Here is a 19,513-nt window from a genome sequence, read left to right on the forward strand (position 1 = left end):
CTTGCTACAAAATTAAAAAATATATCATACAAATATAAAGCCTTAATCCTTTAAACCCTATACTTTTTCTCTACTCTCCTTTTGTTTTTTTCCTTTAACAACATATTCCTGCCCACCAAGGCACGAAAACTATTCCCTTCTACTTTAGATCAAACACTTCCTCAATTTTCTTACACTTCATAATCCTTGCCCTTTTCCATTCTGTTTCCACACGATTTATCACATGATAAATCTTACTGCTTTTCTTTTCGTTTAAACGAGTAATAACAAAACGCGATATTATGTACACTATTGCCCTCATATACGCATCATCATCTACTTTTAGGTACATAGCTCTCTCTAAGTTAACTTCATCTTTTTTACTCGTAACACTTGCTATTAACTTCCTCGGTCCTGCTATATTTGTTTCTTGTTTTTCACATTCAAACATTCGTGACATTGCGTTTCTAGTTTTTTCTTGTATAGTTTACATAGTCCATTACTACCACTCATATTCACTTTTTACTTTCCACTCTTCCGTGGTTATCAAATTATGCATAAAGAAAAACATGTGTTCTTTTAACTTTTGGTGGCAGTAGGCAACTTTCTAGCAGCATGAAACTTTTTCCCACCTCTTCTTCACTATAACTACCGTTTTCAATTATCTTTAGTGGAGTAAACTGTTTCCTTTTTTATAATATTCCTTAAGTCTTTCTTTAACAATTTTTCCATTTATCTCAAGCGACATTCCTGATTTTTCTATTTCATAAATTCCTTCGAATGCTTTATTATATTTCGGTGGATGATTCTTCTTTTTTTCGTGTTTCATACCAAGCTCTTGTTGGTGATTTTTTCTTCCTTATCATTTGTTCCAATATTGTCCTAATGAAAAGTTCTTTCATCTTATATTCCACATGTATGAACTGAAAACTTCCATGATTTCTATGTATGAACATATTTCTTTTTTCATTTTAGGTGGAAATTTTAATTCTAACAGCATTATTCTTTATCTGAGGGAGCATCCACCCCCCCCCCTGCTCAACCTTCCGATCTTTATGCTAAAGTTAGACATATATCCTCAATAATTCAAGAATGAACTACAACAGAAGGGAAATTTAAATAAGAGAAGGGACTTATTTCCCCAGTACTTCCAGAACGAGTTCTTTAGCAAAAGAGCAATAGGAACGGTATAATTAATATGTCTCAAGAAGTGAGGGGCTTGTTGATGCACATTTAGCCCCCTCAACTCCAGGATAATTTCTGTTTGTTGTAACCTCCTATATGGCTCTTCAATTTTATTTTAAAAAAACTTGGTTTTACGTAATTGTTTATATTAACCCTCTGTAGCTTTAGAACCCCATATGACAACTTGTGGGCTCTGACCTCTGAAACTGGGAAGCTAAATATGTAGCTTCTCAGTAGTTGTAAAATCGCTTATCTTATAATTTTCGATTGCTTATCCTATAATTTTCACTTGGTTGAGTTTTGGTCAAGAGTGAGCCAAAATTATTGTTTTATACCACAAGATGATAGAAAAGGCTATCTTTCTGTAGTATGATCTTTTTTCTACTTAATAAGGGCACTAAAACTTTCAATTTTCTTTCGAAAATTCTGATATGTTAGGACAAGTGGTTCGGTGCGATTACCCCTGGGAGCAAAAAAAAATTTCGTTTATGTTTTAGTCCCCTATTTATCTTATTAATGACTGTGGGTAATAAATAAATGTTATTGTTATTACGATTGTATTTTGGTTTTATACCATAGTGTGAGGGTTCTTGAAATTTTCTGGAATCAAATCTTTTAGATATTCAATTTGTGTTGCAGGCCTGCAGTATTTACTATGAAAGGACAGCATTATAGACTTAGCTAGACATTTCAAATTTCTTAAATTGTTTGTAGACTTCAAAGGTTTTCTAGTGGACTCCTCAAGGAGTAGAAGAAGTATGGTTTCCAAATTATCAGCTCTATTTTACCTTCATCCTGATAGCAAATACAGGCTATTAATGCCAATATTTTCGATAATTGAAGGAAAATATCTCATGTTCCTGGTTGAAAATTAATTACTTTTTCTGGTCGGTAAAAATAGAAGTTGAAAAAAAACACCTAAACTTAAAAAAATCGATTTATATGATGTTAAAATAAAAGTGTATATAAATGGTGCGGGGGGACTCCTGAAAAGACAGTTAAAACGATTAAAGAGGAAAATTGCCTAAAATTATTTTGAGGAAATTCAGGTTTCAAAATCTATGGATTGATGGAACTATATTGACTTCCCATTGTTTTTTAATGACTAACATAAAAGAGAAATATTCGGCCCAAGTTTAAAATATGTCTCTTTTTTAGGTGCACCCGGTGAATATGGCCTTAACGGGCTTCCTGGTATTCCTGGTTTGCCTGGTTTGTCTTTGAAAGGTCCAAAGGGCGATGCAGGAGACAAAGGTACGTACCTTAAATGAGTATTCAACTGTAAAAAATCTTTATGGATTTTGTCATGCATTAACGACGTCTTATCAGATTTTGTGCTTATTAAGAAATGGCGGTGAAATATGATAAAAACAATTTGGTTGATGAAAATTGGACAAAACTAAAAATGTCATTCTTTTCCGAGAGATATTCTCGCCGGTACAGCAGGAGAACTATACAAAACAAATAAAGAAAATAAAGAAAAATAAAAAAGAATAAACGAAGAACTATATAGAGAAAAGAAGTATATAAAAAACTAAAGTAAAACTATAATAAAAGAGGATAAAAGTAATAATAGATTATCATAAATAAATAGATGGTAAAGTAGAAAAGTTGTGACAAATAAGTAGTCAGCTAACAATAAAGTCTGGAGTGTTTTTTTGTCCCCAGTTTTTAAGGACCGTTTCCCCAAGCTGAAATTTGTTTGTCTGTGTGAGGTTCTCCTTGACCCAAACGCTTAAGGGTGTAATTTTCAAGTCGTTCTAGTCTTTTTCGGTTAAAACCAATATTGTTTCTTGTTGTTTCTTACTGTTCCTTATACATTGGGGTCTATTGACCCACAGACTTACAGATTTAAGATTTTAGCAAATTAAAACATATGTCTTAGACCCTTTTTGGTCCATTTTAGGCCCTCCTAACACCCTTCTCGCTCCCAACAAAATGTTTGGTTTTCTTAGCTTAGGAAACGATTCTATTAAGTTACAAGTCAATCCAAGGACCCCAAAATTGGAGAACCAGGCCCCAACTAATTTTTTTTTCTTTATTTGGACAGATGCTTGGGGCAACGAGAATTTTACTTTTAATTTGTCTCTTTGAATTGGATTACACAAAGGACTTTCTAGCCAATAAGAGTTTAAATCCAATTGGAAAAAATTTGGTCCTTTCGAAAGCCTGTTTTTGGGGTGCCCATGCCCCTAAACTACATTTTTTTTCTACATTAGGATCCCTTTGGGCCAGGGAGTTTGGTTTTCAATTTCAAGTAGTTCACAAAAAATAATTAGTTTTTTGGCCCTTCTTTGGGCCCCATTTTGAGAGAACCAACGTTTTTTCTACTTTTTCTCCTGCGCTTGGATCCCCTTAGCCCAAGGGCTTAAGGTTAAAAGCTCTGAGTCCATCGAAAAAAAGTTTACTGGCTCTTTTTTGGGCTTATTTTTTATGTGCCTATGTCCCATACAACTCTTAGGCCACTAGGCTCAACTTAGCCTAAGAATCTCGAGCTGGTCTAGGACAATTTTTTTTACCTATTTTAGAGTCCTCTAACGGGTTCCCTCCTCCCTAGAAAACTGGCATGGTTCTCTTGGCCTAGAGAATGATCCCTAAAAGTTTCTTGCCAATTACACCCGTAAGATCCAAGAAGACCCCCGTTTTTCATATAAAACCTATTCACTACAGACAATGAGCTGTTTCACTACAGACAATGAGCTGTTTGTAACATTTACGGTCCTTGTTCCAATGACTGGGCAACTTTTGTCATCCCTTGAGGTATATTTATGGCCCTGGCGCCTTTGAACTAAATGGCCATCTTAAAATTTTGATCGGATGTTTTGAGAGGTTAAGGGGGACTTAGCAGCTATAAAGGGGACGGGGAATGGTCTGGTTCCCCTTTAGTAGATTTCAAATCTTGGAAATCACGCTAGAACTAACAATTTTCAGTCGAATGAGTCCCCTCTCAAGTTAAGACCATCTCTTTAATTTGTGGTTGCCGAAAAAAAAAGAAATAAATAACCATATAATTTCCTTTCCGTAAAAGAAAAAAGAGCAAAACCCTGAAATGAATTAGAGCTAAAATTAATTATCAAAATTACTATCATAAATTAGAACTGTATTCTAACAACTTCATCGAAATGAAAATAAAATATAAAAAAAATGAAATAAAAATAATAAGAGTATGTTGGTACTTCGAAGTACTAAGAGCATCAAAATGAGAACATATTTTCCCCTCTGGCTCCGTTTTAGGCTTATTCGTGCTTGAAAACCAGGATTTTTTATGATTTTTCCTTTAGTTGCTACACGAATGTTAAAGTTAAAAGGCTTTGCGCATAGTTTTGTGGACAGTGTTGCCAAGCTGAATCATGAAACAAAACAAAAATAAATGGAAAAGAATCCCGTATTCACTGATATATACATTTCTTTTCAATTCCTGTTTAATAACAAGATGTTAGGGTTATATTCTTAAATAAATTGGCTCATTCAATCACTGCTTTTTTACGCTGTATATTGCCAATCAGTGGTAGCGTTTGTTCTTTTTACTAATAGAATCCTTTGCTCGAAATACAAGTCTTTTTCACTAAAGTGCAAATTACGCTCTGGCCTTTAAAAAGTTTAGGATTTTCTCTACTTCTTAAGGTTGACTTTATTATTCATTTCAATTTCTGTTCCCTTTAGGAAAAAAACATTCATCTATAACATTATCTATTATCTTTGTGTCTAACGTGAACATTCGTTTTAATTTCTATTCATATTGGGTTTCATTTCTTTATTGATAGTAATTTCTGTTCGTTTTAGGTTTGAATTACAATATGACTTCATTTCTGCTCGTCTTAGGTTTATCAAGTTAACATACATATTTTCAATGTTCATTTTCAGGCCCAACGAAAATATTTCACTGTTCATATCCAAAGAGTCTGTAACTAAAAGTGTAATTAAGTGCTTGTTTCTCACCAAAAAGTTCAATCTGATCTTGCTCAGAATCTCTTTTGAAAACGTGTTCTAAGTCATATTCTAATACCATGAATTCTTTAAACTTGTCATTTGTATTTACTTTGAAATAATTTTAACCCACAGGAATGTAAAAGCTCAGTATAAACACATAAAAAGGACATTAAAATACGGTTTTTAGGAAATGTCTGTTGGTGGGCTGTCGCAACTCAACTCTTATATTTGCCTTCTTTTTGTAAAGGAGGATGTGGCTTAGAGTCATGTTCTGAGTCATATTTTAATACCAAGAATTCTTTAAACTTATCTTTTTTATTTACTTTGAAATAGTTTTAACCCACATCAATGTAAAAGCTACGTAAAAGCGCATTAAGAATGACATTAGAATACAGTTTTTAGGAAGAATCTGTTGGTGGGCCGTCGTAACTCAACTCTAAGATTTGCCATCTTTGTGTGAAGGAGGCTTTGGTTTAGATTTCCAGCAATGGTCAGTTTCTATAGTACGTTTACATTATTTTTTAAAACTGAAAATCTAGCAATTTTTTAGACATGGACTGAAATTTTTTAATAGTGGACGGGCACGGAGGGTCTCTGATTCTCATTTTACGCTTATTTTATAAAAGTGTAAAATGCAACCATAAGCCGCAACTTTGTTGCTGACTCATTCACATGCAGTGGTTAAATTTCGTGAGTATTTTTATTTCACTATTAGCTAAGAGGACTGAAATCCAGAGCCTCTTTTTTTTGCTATGTGTGAATACCTGCATTTATACTATATAGTAATATCAAACTTGAACAATATCAGTTTAGATTGTAGTCTATGACTGGCCGCTGATGTATTTTCTCTACAGCCGTAGGGTTCACTACTTAATGCTATACTGATAGTTTTAAACAATGATTATATCAGGATCAAGAAAAAAATTTAAAATAAATAAATTTTCATAGGTGAATTTGGATCACCAGGAATTAGAGGAAGGCTTGGATATGACGGAATTCCTGGTCGTCCCGGTATAATTGGATCTAAAGGTGAACAAGGAGACCAGGGACCTTCTGGGATAAGGTAAAGTAATGTATTTCCTAGAATAGTAGACTAAAGTACATAGTAAAAACTTTTATATTGATTTTATCACCCTAGTGTAACTGACCGTTACTGTTCATTTATAAGTTTTTTCCATTTGGTTTTCTTTTTGGTATATATAATTAAAAGGAAAACCATTTTTATCCGAGGAGCCAAATTTTTCTTTCATAATTTCGTCCTCTAACCAAAAGAGCCAATTACCCAATACCACCTATGTAATCTACTGAATCAAAATCTACCAGCAATCAAAATCTAACATGAGAGTGGGTCGAATACTTAAAAACTGTAGGGTGTTAATTGTAATGTGTAGCCGCACTTAGGCACATCAGTTATGTGATCTGTTATCCTCAGTTCCCACATTTTGTGATTCGCAAAAAAAGCGCAATTCAAGCTAGGCATTTAGTTAATGAGAAAATTGAGGATATCCTGCAGGAAGATAGATAAGATATTTAATTTCAAATGATGACTATCACAAGCCCCGAAGGACCGAATTCGTATTTCGGAGTCATAAAACCATAAAATAAGAAAATCCTAAAAATAGCACGACAACTAAAAAACTGGCTAAACAATGTAAAAACAACAAATCTGAAAGGCAAAGCCATTCATTAGTCAAAGAAAAAAATTTTGCAAAATATCAGAAAGTAAAAAAGTTAAACTAAAACAAAACTAAAAAAGAGCGAGATAAAATTAGTGTTGAAAGGGTTTAAAAAAGAACATATAAACAAAGGGGAGGGAACAAAAAAAAATCAAACGAACATTAAATTTGTGTATCACCAGTACCAAAGAAAAAAAGGAGGAAAACTAGCGGTTCATTTTATCAGTAATGAAGGGGACAAAGGTTTTTTTTATACCTGGAGATTAATCAATGGATGGAGTATAAGAGAGGAACGGGTTCAAAAACAGTACTTGACAGACTGTGTCTGGATGGGGAGTGTCTTTCGGGGGGAAATCTTTTCCGTACGAAGGTTTGTTATTAAATTTTTTTTGCAAAACGTTGGCACAACGTTTCTCTCCTGTGCTCAAGAGTCTCTAGCTTGGCATTTTTTAGAAGGAGTGACTATGGTACCTTAGCTTCTTGAACAATTATTCTCAGGGCTCTTTTTTGAATGGATTCAGTTTTTTTCTGATTCATCACGAAAGATGCCAAACTGGACATGCATATTCAAGATGCGGGCAGACAAAGGAAGTATAGATCCGTAAAGAATGGGATAAGGGGACGTTAAATTTTATTCAAGAGCTTAAGCAAAGACATGGACAAAATATTTTGGTTAACAAGGTCAAATGCTTTTTGAATGTCAATAGAAATTAAAAAATTAGTCAGCAATTAGGTTTTTCGAGAATTTTCCCAATTGAGTCAATAAGAAAAACAAGGTGATGGGAATTAGAAGTGGATTTGATGTTGCTGAATCGTGTCAGGTCAGTAAAAGGTAGGATTTTTTCCTTTAGCCAATCTGCAAGGAATCAGTTTAGAGAGTATAGGAGTGAGTGAAATAGGACGAATACCTTTAAAACTAAGTTTTCTGTCTTCCTTTTTCAAGAGGTTATGAAACCCCGTTTCCGAATTTGCGGATATTGGCCAGACTGGGAAAGCAGACAGGAGAATATCAGTAGGTAATTTGATAAGATAATGCCGGAAGGTTCTGGACGATAGAAGCAAGAAACTTGTTAAGATTATTAGCAGTAACTTCTGGGGATTCACGTAGGTTGAAATCAAGCTATTTTCGGTTTATTGGTTAACAATTCTTTGACCTTGTTCTTGTATTAGGATTGTTCAGATTTACGTATTTCCTTTTCAATTGCTTTTCTTAGTTTATTAGTTTCTTCCAGTTTACCATTTATGAAAAGATTCAATTTTTTTCTAAATAGCGCTTTTATGGATTGACTAATGAATGGTTTGTCACTGGAGCACTTTTAAATCTTTTTTCCGGGAAAGAAATTAGATATTTATCATTTAGCTTTTTGTGAAAGGTAGTGATTTTAAATTATCCTTACTGTATCTTACAAAAGATTTCTCGTATACATTGAAAATATCAGCAAATCTGGATTGGAGTTTCTCCGCACAAATTCTAGTAAAAAATTGTATCCAGTTCTCAAACTTAATGGAGTTTCCATCAAAAGACAATTTATGGGAGCTAGGAGTTAACCTGGCTTGTAAAAAAAATAAATAATTTTATTGTCCATTATAAATAGACATAAATTGTCACACAATGAAGTGTATGAAAAGATAATAAAGAGAAAAAAAGAAAAAAGGCCTTTACGAATAACACACAAAGCAGCTAACATAGAACAATTAAAACAGAAAATGCATAAGCAATACGTTCAAAGGCGATCGCCATTAGGTTGAAAAAGGCTATGCTTATGATCCAACGATAAATCAAACTGGTACTTTGGTTTCATAACAATCATTAAAGGGTTGCACAAATTATACTTGGCTGAAATTTTAGTATTTCGTGTCCATGGTGGTAGACCCAAAATATACTTCGCATACTTAAAGAGGAGGGATCTAATGCACTCCTTATCGCTATCGGTAAAAACAATCCGAAAAGGCGAAAGAACTAGCAAGTGAAAGGATACACAAGCATAATATAAACGCGAGCAAATACTACGGTTATAATGTGCTCAACGAAGTATTAAAGCACCATAAGCCTTCCGAGGCTTTTCAGTGAAATTTGCGATCAGGCCATTACGGGTTGACTTCATATTATGACCAAAAATGAGCCCAAGATAGGTCAGTGATTTAGAAGAAGAAATCACCTGATCACTGAACTTAACCTCAAAGGAAACATCATCATTACCCTTGGCGTCAAAGACAAGTAGAACACTTTTACTAGCATTAGATGATAGACTAATTTTAGCCTAATCAGCACTTAAGATATTGTAATTTTCCTCAATTGAAAGCACAGAAGGGCTTATGTTTAACACATCATGAGCGTAATTCAATACTGAAACTTCAATTCCCCGATAAATACAACTAGTGACCGTATGCGACTGAGCCTCAAGGACACTATTATTATAAAGTGGAGGAGAGGTAATAGCACCTTGTCTAATCCCTTTTTGCACAGGAATCAAACTTTCAGAAAAAAACAAAACCACCATCAACAGGTACCTTAATTTTAACATGGAGCTTTCTATACATACTTCTAAAACACGTAACAATCGAATTATGAAGACTTTGAGTTTGAGCCCGAGCTTTTTGACAAGGTAGTACGGTCCGTCATTTCCCATCAAATTATCATTGAGTTTCTGCCTCCAGTGCATGTAAAACATGGATGATTAGCAACCGGATGATTAAGAGTCTTCTCGGCTGAGTGTTATGCACGACCTAAGTAGCTCATCAACTACATTTAAGGGGTTGAAAATGAGAAAATATGGAGTTCAAGATTTGTTCTATAGCTGCTAAGATGTTTGTGACTGTTGGTTGGGATTGTCGTCGTATTATGCATAGTAATTTGTTTATGCAATTGTCAGACCATCAATATGTTTTGAACTGTAAACTTTTGAGGGAGGTTAGATTTGCTCATCATTATAAAACGTTATCCAGAGTTGCAATAGGCTCTTCATCTGTGTGACGACCTGTCATAGCTCAGGTTATCTCACCCAGAATGGCCTTTTGTGGCGTTTTGGCCACCTACAAAATACTTGGGTGGCAAACAATTCAGTAATGTCGTGATTTGTGCTTCGTGTCCAATTTTAGAGATTGTATTATTTGTTTCACGAGCAGGCTGAAAACATGCAGAGATGACGCCCCCCCCCCCTAATGCAATTGACATCTCTATTTGAAGTTCAATTTTTGTCAATGTATTAACAGATTATTGTGTAATTCATGGATTGATCGAGCTTTTCAGCAGACGCTGAATGTCTGTTTTTTTTTTTTTTCATTACAAAAGTAGTCCAAATCGGCTTCATTTTGGACTACTTTTTGGCTTATTACTCTCGTTTTGGTTATTACCAAATTACTCTCATTTTGGCTTATTACTCTCAGCTTTCACTGAAATGTAATTATACTTCTCATTGCAAACTGTTGGTATATTCCTTTTCTTGGTTTTCTAAGTTAAGACTGAAAATAAAAGGCTAAATTTTAAGTAGGCTACTATATTTTTAGGAAATATGTTTTAAATTGCTTCTATGGACGTTCCCACTTTAACTTCAATCATAGTGTTGAAAGGTAACTGTCAACAATAATCTTGATCCAGGCTATTCTACTTCTCTAGAATAATAGATGTATATTTTTGTGCATTATTTTTTTTTACTTCAGTTGAGCTTAATTAACACGTTTTGTTTCATCACATTGTTTAAATTACTAATAAAAATAATGCAATGAAGCTAAATGTTTTTTCAATTTGCAGTTTCAACGGAATGAAGGGTGAAACAGGATATGATGGCTTACCTGGTGTCCCTGGTTTCAAAGGTGACTTAGGTGAGGCAGCTCTTGATGGCCGTCCTGGATTGATAGGCCCTAAGGGCCCCTCAGGGAGTCCTGGTCGTCCTGGAATGCCTGGCTTCAGAGGACAGTATGGAGGCAAGGTAATTGAAAAGTCTTATTGAGAAAGGGCATTCAATATGCTTCCTGAGAATAAAAATAAAATGACTGTGAATTGAATTATAAAGAGTTCTGTTTTCCCGCATTGATGTTACCAATTTAACATTTCAGAATAAAAATTCTTTCACGTCGATCTTAATTCAGAGCATTATGCATTTTCTGCCATTTAAATTTTTGTATTTTACTTTCTGAACTATCCTCATATTCAGATCAGGAACTACTAAGGAACCATGATCCTACTTTAGAACTTGTGAAATGGCTAGCACCATTCAGTAAAAGTTTTAAATTCATTTTCTCTGCGGAATTTTTCAATTCATAAATATCGTTATTACTGTTTTTGCATTTACTTCCTTGCCGTATATCGATTTTCCTAGTAAATCTACGGATTTAACTAATTGGATGTGGGATTTTCACTATAGCGTGAACATTCTGTATAATAAAAAAAAGCAGATCATGTGGCAGTCTAAAGGAAAAATAAGTATAATCTGGAGAAATCACACTGATATGTTTAACTTGAATTAAATTTCATCTCTAAAAGATAATTTAATTAGGTTTGAGGGCAGTATAAAAATCCACTAAAAAGAAAGAAAATGGCTAGTATATTTTATATAAGCAAATAAATAGCAGTGATCTTGGCGATGTTTGTGTAAAACTCCTATAGAAAATACCAGAATTTGTATTAATTAAATATCTCTTTTATATTTCCCCCTCCGCGCTTCTAAACTGTGTTGTTTAACAGTATTGGGAAGCAAAACGTTTTCCATCTGCATATGTAACAAGTTTTTCACCACAAATATACACTATTTGCAATTTGTTACTTTTGTAATTTGATCAAATAAACCTTTGCTCTATAGTTACTTTTTAGAAACTATTCAAAAGATTTGTTTAGAAAATACCGAATTACTTAATTTCTTATCATAATTCATCAAAAAATTAGTAAGTTATCATATCAGATTTAATCCCCCTCCCACATCCTAACATATTTTATATGTATACGTTACGCAACCTTCAACTCATGATTAGTCAGGAATTATAGCCATTGTGTTAAAGGTCTAGTCATTATTTTATGAGCTATCAGCTATCCTATCAGCCACATTGCAATTTCCAAACTTGCAACAGTGTTAACCAAAAACAGGAAAGCAAAAATGGTAAAAGTTTAATTGGCACAGTAAAGGATAGGAAAATATTAAGTGAAAATTACAAAATACTTCTCAAATACAGCCAAGAGCCCATATGGTATGAGGTCTAGCAAAATTCAAAGAATCAATAAAGTGCTTTAAAAGAAAAATCAGAGGCATAATGCACGGCCATAAGCAAACGTTCTTACCACTACATTATCCAGTCTTATATAATAGTGCTTGCTTTATACTTTTTCCTGTCTCTTACCATTCTTTTATGTTCTTTTATTTACACAAAGGCAAGTATGCAATATAGGGAAGGGGTGAGGAATTTCGATATTGTATTATTGTACTGTCATCGGAAGTTTATAAACATTTCTATAAATTCGTATGACAAAAGCGCAAGAATACAAGTCAATGAGTTGATAAAAACGAGTTAATAAATAAAAACAAGAGCTCATATGGTATGAGCTCTAACAAAATTCTAGAAATCAATAGATTGATTTACAAGGAAAATCAGAGGCTTAATGCCGGTCAGGATTTAAAATAAGAGCTCTGAGTCACGATGTCCTTCTAAATATCAAAATTCATTAAGATCCGATCACCCACTTGTAAGTTATTAATACCTCAATTTTTCTAATCTTTCCTCTCTCTTCAGCCCCCCAGATGGTCGAATTAGGAAAACGACTTTATCAAGTCAATTTGTGCAGCTCCCTGACACGCCTACCAATTTTCATCGTCCTAGCACGTCCAGAAGCACCAAACTCGCCAAAGCACTGAACCCCACCACCAAACTCCACCAAAGAGAGTGGATCCAGTCTGGCTACGTCAATCACGTATCTACGACATTTATAAGCTTTTCCCAAGATTTCCGGTTTCCCCCTCCAACTCTCCCCAATGTCAAAAGATCTGGCCGGGATTTGAAGTAAGAGCTCTGAGACATGAGTTCCTTCTACATGTCAAATGTCATTAAGATCCGGTTGCCCGTTCTTAAGTTGAAAATACCTTCTGATTTTTCCAAATTGACAACCCTCAGCTCCCTCAAAGCGAACGGATCCGTACCAATTATGTCAATCTCGTATCTATAACTTGTGCTTATTCTTCCCATAAGTTTCATCCCGATCTCTCCACTCTCAGGGTTTTCCAAGATTTCCGGTTTCCAAGATTACTGTTTCCCCCCTCCAACCCTCTGTGTCCCTGTTTCCGATTCGAATTGAAAATAAAGTATCTGACACAGATGATTCTTCTATATATCAAGTTTCATTAAGATCTGATCAATCATTCGTATGATACCTCGAATTTCACGTTTTCCAAGACTTTTGGTTTCCCCCTCCAACTCCCTTCAATGTCACCGGATCTTATCAAGATTTAAAATGAGAGTTCTAAAGCACAAGATCCTTCTAGATATCAAATTTCATTAATATTGGATCACCCGTTCGTAAGTTACAAATACCTCATTTTTTCAAATTTTTCCGAATTACCCCCCCCCCCCACCAACTCCACCAAATAGAGTGGATCCGGTCCGGTTATGTCAGTCACCTATCTTGGACTTGTGCTTATTCTTTCCACCATGTTTCATCCTTATCTCTCCGCTTTAAGCGTTTTCCAAGATTTCCGCCCCATCCCCTAATGACGCTGGATCCGGTCGGGATTTAAAAAAGAGATCTGAATTTCGAGGTCCTTCTAAATATTAAATTTCTTTAAGATACGATCACTCTTTCGTAAGTCAAAAATACCTCATTTTTCTGATTTTTTTAGAATCAATCCTTCACCAAACTCCCCCAAAGAGAGCAGATCCGTTCCGGTTATTAAAATCCCGTATCTAAGACTTAAGCTTATTTTTTTCGCCAAGTTTTATCCCAATCCCTCCATTCTAAGCGTTTTCCAAGATTTTAGGTTCCCCCACCCCAACTTCCCCTTCACCATCCCGGTCGGGATTTGAAATAAGAGCTCTGAGACACAATACCCTCCTAAACATCAAATTTTATTAAGAGCCTGTCACTCCTTCGTAAGTTAAAAATACGTCAATTTTTTAATTTTTCAGAATTAATCCTCCTCTCCCAACTCTTCCAAAGAGAGCGGATCCGTTCCGGTTCTTTCAATCACGTATCTAGGACTTACGATTATTTTTACCACCAAGTTTCATCCCGATCCCTCCACTCTAAGCGTTTTCCAAGATTTTAGGCCCCCCCAACTCTCCCCAATGTCACCAGATCCAGTCAGGATTTAAAAGAAGAGCTCTGAACCACGATACCCTTCCAAAAATCAAATTTTATTAACATCCGATCACTCCTTCGTAAGTAAAAATACTTCATTTTTTATAATTTTCAGAATTAACCCCCCTCCAACTCCCCAAACAGAGCAGATCCGTTCCGGTTATGTCAATCACGTATCTAGGACTTCTGATTATTTTTCCCATCAAGTTTCATCCCGATCCCTACATTCTAAACGTTTTCCAAGATTTTAGGTTCTCCCCTCCCCCACTCCCCCAATTTCGGCAGATCTGGCCGGGATTTAAAATAGGAGCTCTGAGACACGATATCCTTCCAAACATAAAATTTCATTAAGATCCCATCACCCGTTCGTAAGTTAAAAATACTTCATTTTTTTATTTTTTCCGAATTAATCAACCCAACACTCCCCCCCCCCAGATAGTCAAATCGTAAAACGACTATTTCTAATTTAATCTGGTTCAGTCTCTTATGCGCCTGCCAAATTTCATCGTCCTAGCTTACCTGGAAGTGCCTAAAGTGGCAAAACCGGGACAGACAGACCGACAGAATTTGCGATTGCTATATGTCACTTGGTTAATACCAAGTGCCATAAAAAAACTGTTGATTGTATTTCTAGTCAACAAAAACAAGGGTGTATCAGACTAGTTTTCTAAAGTGAAATTTCAACTGATGCAAGTTGTGTAACTTATATTGAATTATACTAAAAGACTTGAAACTTCTGTTGTCACACAACTTGTGAAATGTCGGAATTGAATGAATACATCCGATTGATTTGACTGACATTAACCCTTTTGAATTCGCAAGATATATGGTGGTTAGACTTTTTTCCTCCTCTTTTTTTTTAAAATTTACTTCAACCCTCTGACTTAGCAAGCTAGTTAATCGTCATTTAAACCCTTACTGCTGTTTTGGATATTCCTTTCTTTTAACTTCAGCAAAGTCAAGCTTGAGTAAAAATGTAACTACATTAAAAAAGGCCGCTTAGAACTGAAATTCAAATGCTCGTAATAAAACGTTGGTGAAATTGACAGTGAAACTACCATGAATCTATAAAAGTTAAGACTCGGGGTGATTTCTGAAACAAAAGTGGCATTAGTGATTACTAATCAGTTGTTTTTAGGACAGCCTAAAAATGTGTCTAACAAATTTATTCTTCAAAATTATTTAGATATAAGGGTATCATTGTAGTCCAGTCTATTCTTAAATTTATACAAATTGCTTATAATTATGTGTTATGTATTTTCTTTAGACGAAAAAAAATCAATATACTCAATAATAATTGAGTATTTGAACAAAATCTTAGTTTCCCTATCTCAAGGCCTGTGTCTTTTTACCTTTTCTTAAAGAGATGTGTTATTGTATTTTGTGCTATTTGAACTGTCCAAAGTTTGTGAAAATATGTTTTTTTATTTACATTGCAGGGCATTCAAGGGGACCTAGGAGAATCTGGTTTCCCTGGTCGTCAAGGTCTTCTTGGTGATGTTGGCGATCGAGGCTTTACAGGTACAAATTTCTTGGTGATAATACTTATTTATAGGAATATTAGACAGGGTGGAATGCAAGGTGAGTGTTTGTTTACATCAGTAAGCCATGGGTGGCTTAGCGTTGCAAAAAGTGTGCAGTAGTATTAGTATCAGTGCCAAATTGGCAGCGCTTTATCTAGAGTTTCTCGGCTACATATTTGGAATTTTACAATAGCCCCCTTATATACTCCTTGATAATAGGTGTACTGAATGGTACAAGGATCAATGCAGCTAATATTAAATCCTTTTTATGATAATTTGGTTATATTTTCCTAGCACAGTAGCTTTTTTTGTTATTTTATTATTTTTGTTCTTTTATTTCTTAAACTCTCATGTTTCTTTTCTACATGACCAGATCGTATGCAAGTGCCTTCTGTGCAATATTTTTATTTGCTTTTTCAAATACTTTTTTCAGAATAGGTTACCTAGTCTATCAAAACCACAATTACCTAAAAAACATGCCGCTAATTTTTTTTTTAGTATAATAAATGTAACAATTATTACCAAATACCGATCTTCTTACTCCAAATCCCAACTTCTTCTCCTTTAAAAATATCTTTTTCTCTTACTATCTAGTCCTGCCTATTTTCTGCCATTTTACTTTTGTTGCTTTTAAGTAATATGTTCATTCTTGCTTGAAAATTATACTGATAAAAAGAAACTTTTTGGAAGAAAGACAAGCTGTTTGGAATATTTTGCCTTTGGAGGATGAAAGCGACCAGGGACTGATCTTTCGAGTGACCTTGCGTAAAAACTAAGAATTATAGTATATCATGATTAATAATAATTCTTTTTCTAATGATCTTCCTAAGTGTGCTTTCGCTTTGAATCAGGAAAATTTTTTTCACTCCCCCTTAATGATAAAAATCGGATAGATGTTGTATAAATATTATTTATAATGTAATCTCTTCTTGAAAGTAAATCACACTAATTTCTATGCTCCCTCTCTCACTTTTATGTTCTCTCTATATCTCTCAGTATCTCCTTGGCTCTTTCCTGGTCTCTGTTTTTCTTTTTTCTTTCCTTTCTCGCTCTCTCACCCTCCACTCTTTTCACCCATTATCTATATCTTTTCCCTCTTTATTTCCTCGTTTTCTCTCTTCCCACTTTTCTCTATTTGTTTGCTCTCACTTCCCTCTCTCGTTTTCTCTTTCTCTCTTTCTTTTCTCTCTTTCTCTTTTACTCGGCCTCTATCTCTTTCTTCCTGTGCTATTTCTCTTACCCTCTGTTTACTTCTCTCGTTTTCTCCCTTTTTGTGTTTAGCTAGACAGAAATTAGTATTTTGTAATGTCTATAATACCCAATTGTAAAGAAAATTAAATTTTAATCTTAAGATTTTTTGCTCAATGGTTTAGTTTCAATTTTTTAAGATAATCTTGCATATAATAGTATCCTTTTGTTTTTGCAGTCTCAATTGCTTCGTCTCGACGTTGGTTTTTTTTTATCTTTTGTATGTATTTTATTTTTAAAGTTTTGGTTTTAATTTCTATTTTCTGTTTGGCCGAGGATGATTTGGCAAAGGGTTTTTCCAAAAAAAATTATCATGTCTGTCTAATGGTTATGAAATTTCATCGGTTCCTATTTTTATCATTAAAAGATTTTAATTCTATTTCTTATCTAGGTATAAAGGGCCCAGATGGGAAAATGGGTGATCCTGGAATGCCAGGACTACCAGGCTTCGACGGTGAAAAAGGTTTTGATGGTTTTGATGGCCTACCTGGCTTATCCGGACCAAAGGGAAGAAGAGGTGAAATAGGATACTCAGGAAGGCCTGGTTTTCAAGGAACAAAAGGTTAGCACAGTCGTTAGCTTTATTTCAACCGGTTAAAATCAAATATATTGTGTGTTTTTAAGCTGAATTTATCATAGGTGGCTATCGTCGCCAATCGGTTACGTCCGAAAACAGCCATTTGTCTATATTTTGATTTTACGAATGTTCTTCATAACTTAGCTACTTCAAACTATACTTGATATTCTCTGTCTAGTTTTTGACAGTTGATATGAATTGATCGTAGATAATTTTAATTTAAAAAACTTCTCCACGGAGCAAGTTTTTCAAAGAAAAGTAAAGAGCTCCATTAAGCAAAGAATGAAGAAAAATAAAACTCAAATAATCTTCCTAGCGTAAAACTACCACAAATCACTATCAATAAATAAATGAAACTCAAAACGAACAGAAAGTACAACAATAGCCGATTCAAACTCAAAATGAGCAAAAATTGACATGAGGAGGGCTGATAATCCGCATGCCATCTCAAGACCAGAACACAATTTGCGCTTTACTGGAAAAAAAAACAAAAAAAAAACAAATGACCGTGGATTTTCAGTTTAATTGACACGTACTGATATTTATTTCTTAAAGTTTTGATAATTTCTTATTTATGAAAGTAAGAAAAGTGAAAACATTTCAAACGTATTTTGTTTTCAGTAATGCGTGAATTGTGTTCTGGTCTTGAGATGGCATGGGGATTATCAACCCTACTCATGCTAATTTTAGCTCGTTTGAGTTTGACTTGGCTATTTGCTGTAATTTCTGTTCGTTTTGAATTTCATTTATTTATTGATGAGGATTTGTGGTAGTTTTACGCGTGGGAGATTATTTGACTTTATTTTTGCTCATTCTTAGCTTAATGGATCTCTTTACTTTTATTTGAAAAACTTGTTTTGTGGATAAATTTTTAAATTATTTTTTTCTATTCCTTTTTTGACATAGTGTTTTACATAGAAAAAATAATATTTATATTTTTTAGTTTTTTTTTCTATAAGAATCCATGGTATGGGCTGCCATTTGTATGTTGGAGAAACTTTTTCAACAATTTTTAATCCTGACACAAACAGAATTTTTAATTTAATTTTATAGTTTCTGCAGTTGACCTGAGAAATAAAACTTAATATCATTTTCAAAAAATTTTATCTAAGCTCTATGACAACCTGGATATACTTACACCCTTTTTATTTATTTAAATTATAAGATTAGAAGTAGTTATAGTAGTATCCCCAAAATTTTCAACTTAAAACCCCATTCGTTCTCGATATATTGCTGAGGCACCTAATTGGCAACCATAAACACAATGCATTTTGATTTCTTTTAAAGCAACATTAAATTTTAAAGCATAACGGGCCAATTGCGTAATTGTGGGGGGTTAGAAATGCCTAATATGCTTAAAGACATAGTTACTAGACCGTTCTACTATGCTGAACAAAATGGCTGTCTAAAAATTTTCACTGGATGCGTTTGGAAAATGAATTGGCTTGAGAGAAGGATTGCCCTCCAATCTCTTGTTATTTTTAAAAAGGCACCGGAACTTTTAATTTTGAATTGAAAATTTTGAACTGAATTAGCTCCTTTAAAGGTTTTAATGATATTTCTAGCTATTATAGAGCAGTGCTGCCTATGATGTTGCTAATATGCCCTTTTGAAAACCTGCAAGCACACTGTTTTTTCCTTTAATTAAAACTCCTAAACGTTCCCCAAACGTTTCATTTTAATACCTTTAGCGTCATTTAATACATGAACTGTAGTTGTAGCATTAAAAGTATACATATACTGCCTTCTGGGTGGTTCGAAATCCCCCACAACTTACACTTAAAGGCCTAAATTGATAATATAAGTTGTTCTTCAGATATTGCTTTTGAAAGTCCACATGCTCATAGTTTGTTTTGATTTAGTTTAACTTCCACCTAAATATTCCTTAAAAGTTTCACCTTAATACCGTTAGTCTGTACAGTAGCAGTGGTTGTAGCCGCATTAGTAAGAGTATACGCATAGCATCTTTTGTTTTTTCAACATCCCCTTCAATACACGCTGAAAGTTTCAGCTTAATACCATCAACCATTCCTGAAGTAGTTCTGATGCGACCGCTTGACAACCTGTGTGGACATAGTGTGTTTCAATTTAGTTCCATACAGTTTTTACATATCCC

General features: G+C 34.3%; 1 protein-coding gene across 1 annotated transcript in view; it reads left to right on the forward strand.

Annotated features, from left to right (window-relative positions):
- Window positions 1-19,513, forward strand: part of LOC136037123 (collagen alpha-5(IV) chain-like) — a 151,832-nt gene that overhangs the window by 116,052 nt on the left and 16,267 nt on the right. Inside the window, exons 24-28 of the mRNA XM_065719608.1 lie at window positions 2,323-2,418; window positions 6,043-6,157; window positions 10,522-10,699; window positions 15,489-15,570; window positions 17,212-17,382. Coding sequence (XP_065575680.1) covers window positions 2,323-2,418; window positions 6,043-6,157; window positions 10,522-10,699; window positions 15,489-15,570; window positions 17,212-17,382 — 642 coding nt within the window. The remainder of the gene's footprint in view (window positions 1-2,322; window positions 2,419-6,042; window positions 6,158-10,521; window positions 10,700-15,488; window positions 15,571-17,211; window positions 17,383-19,513) is intronic.

Source organism: Artemia franciscana, chromosome 16 (assembly GCF_032884065.1).
Source record: "Artemia franciscana chromosome 16, ASM3288406v1, whole genome shotgun sequence".
Classification (NCBI taxonomy): domain Eukaryota; kingdom Metazoa; phylum Arthropoda; class Branchiopoda; order Anostraca; family Artemiidae; genus Artemia; species Artemia franciscana.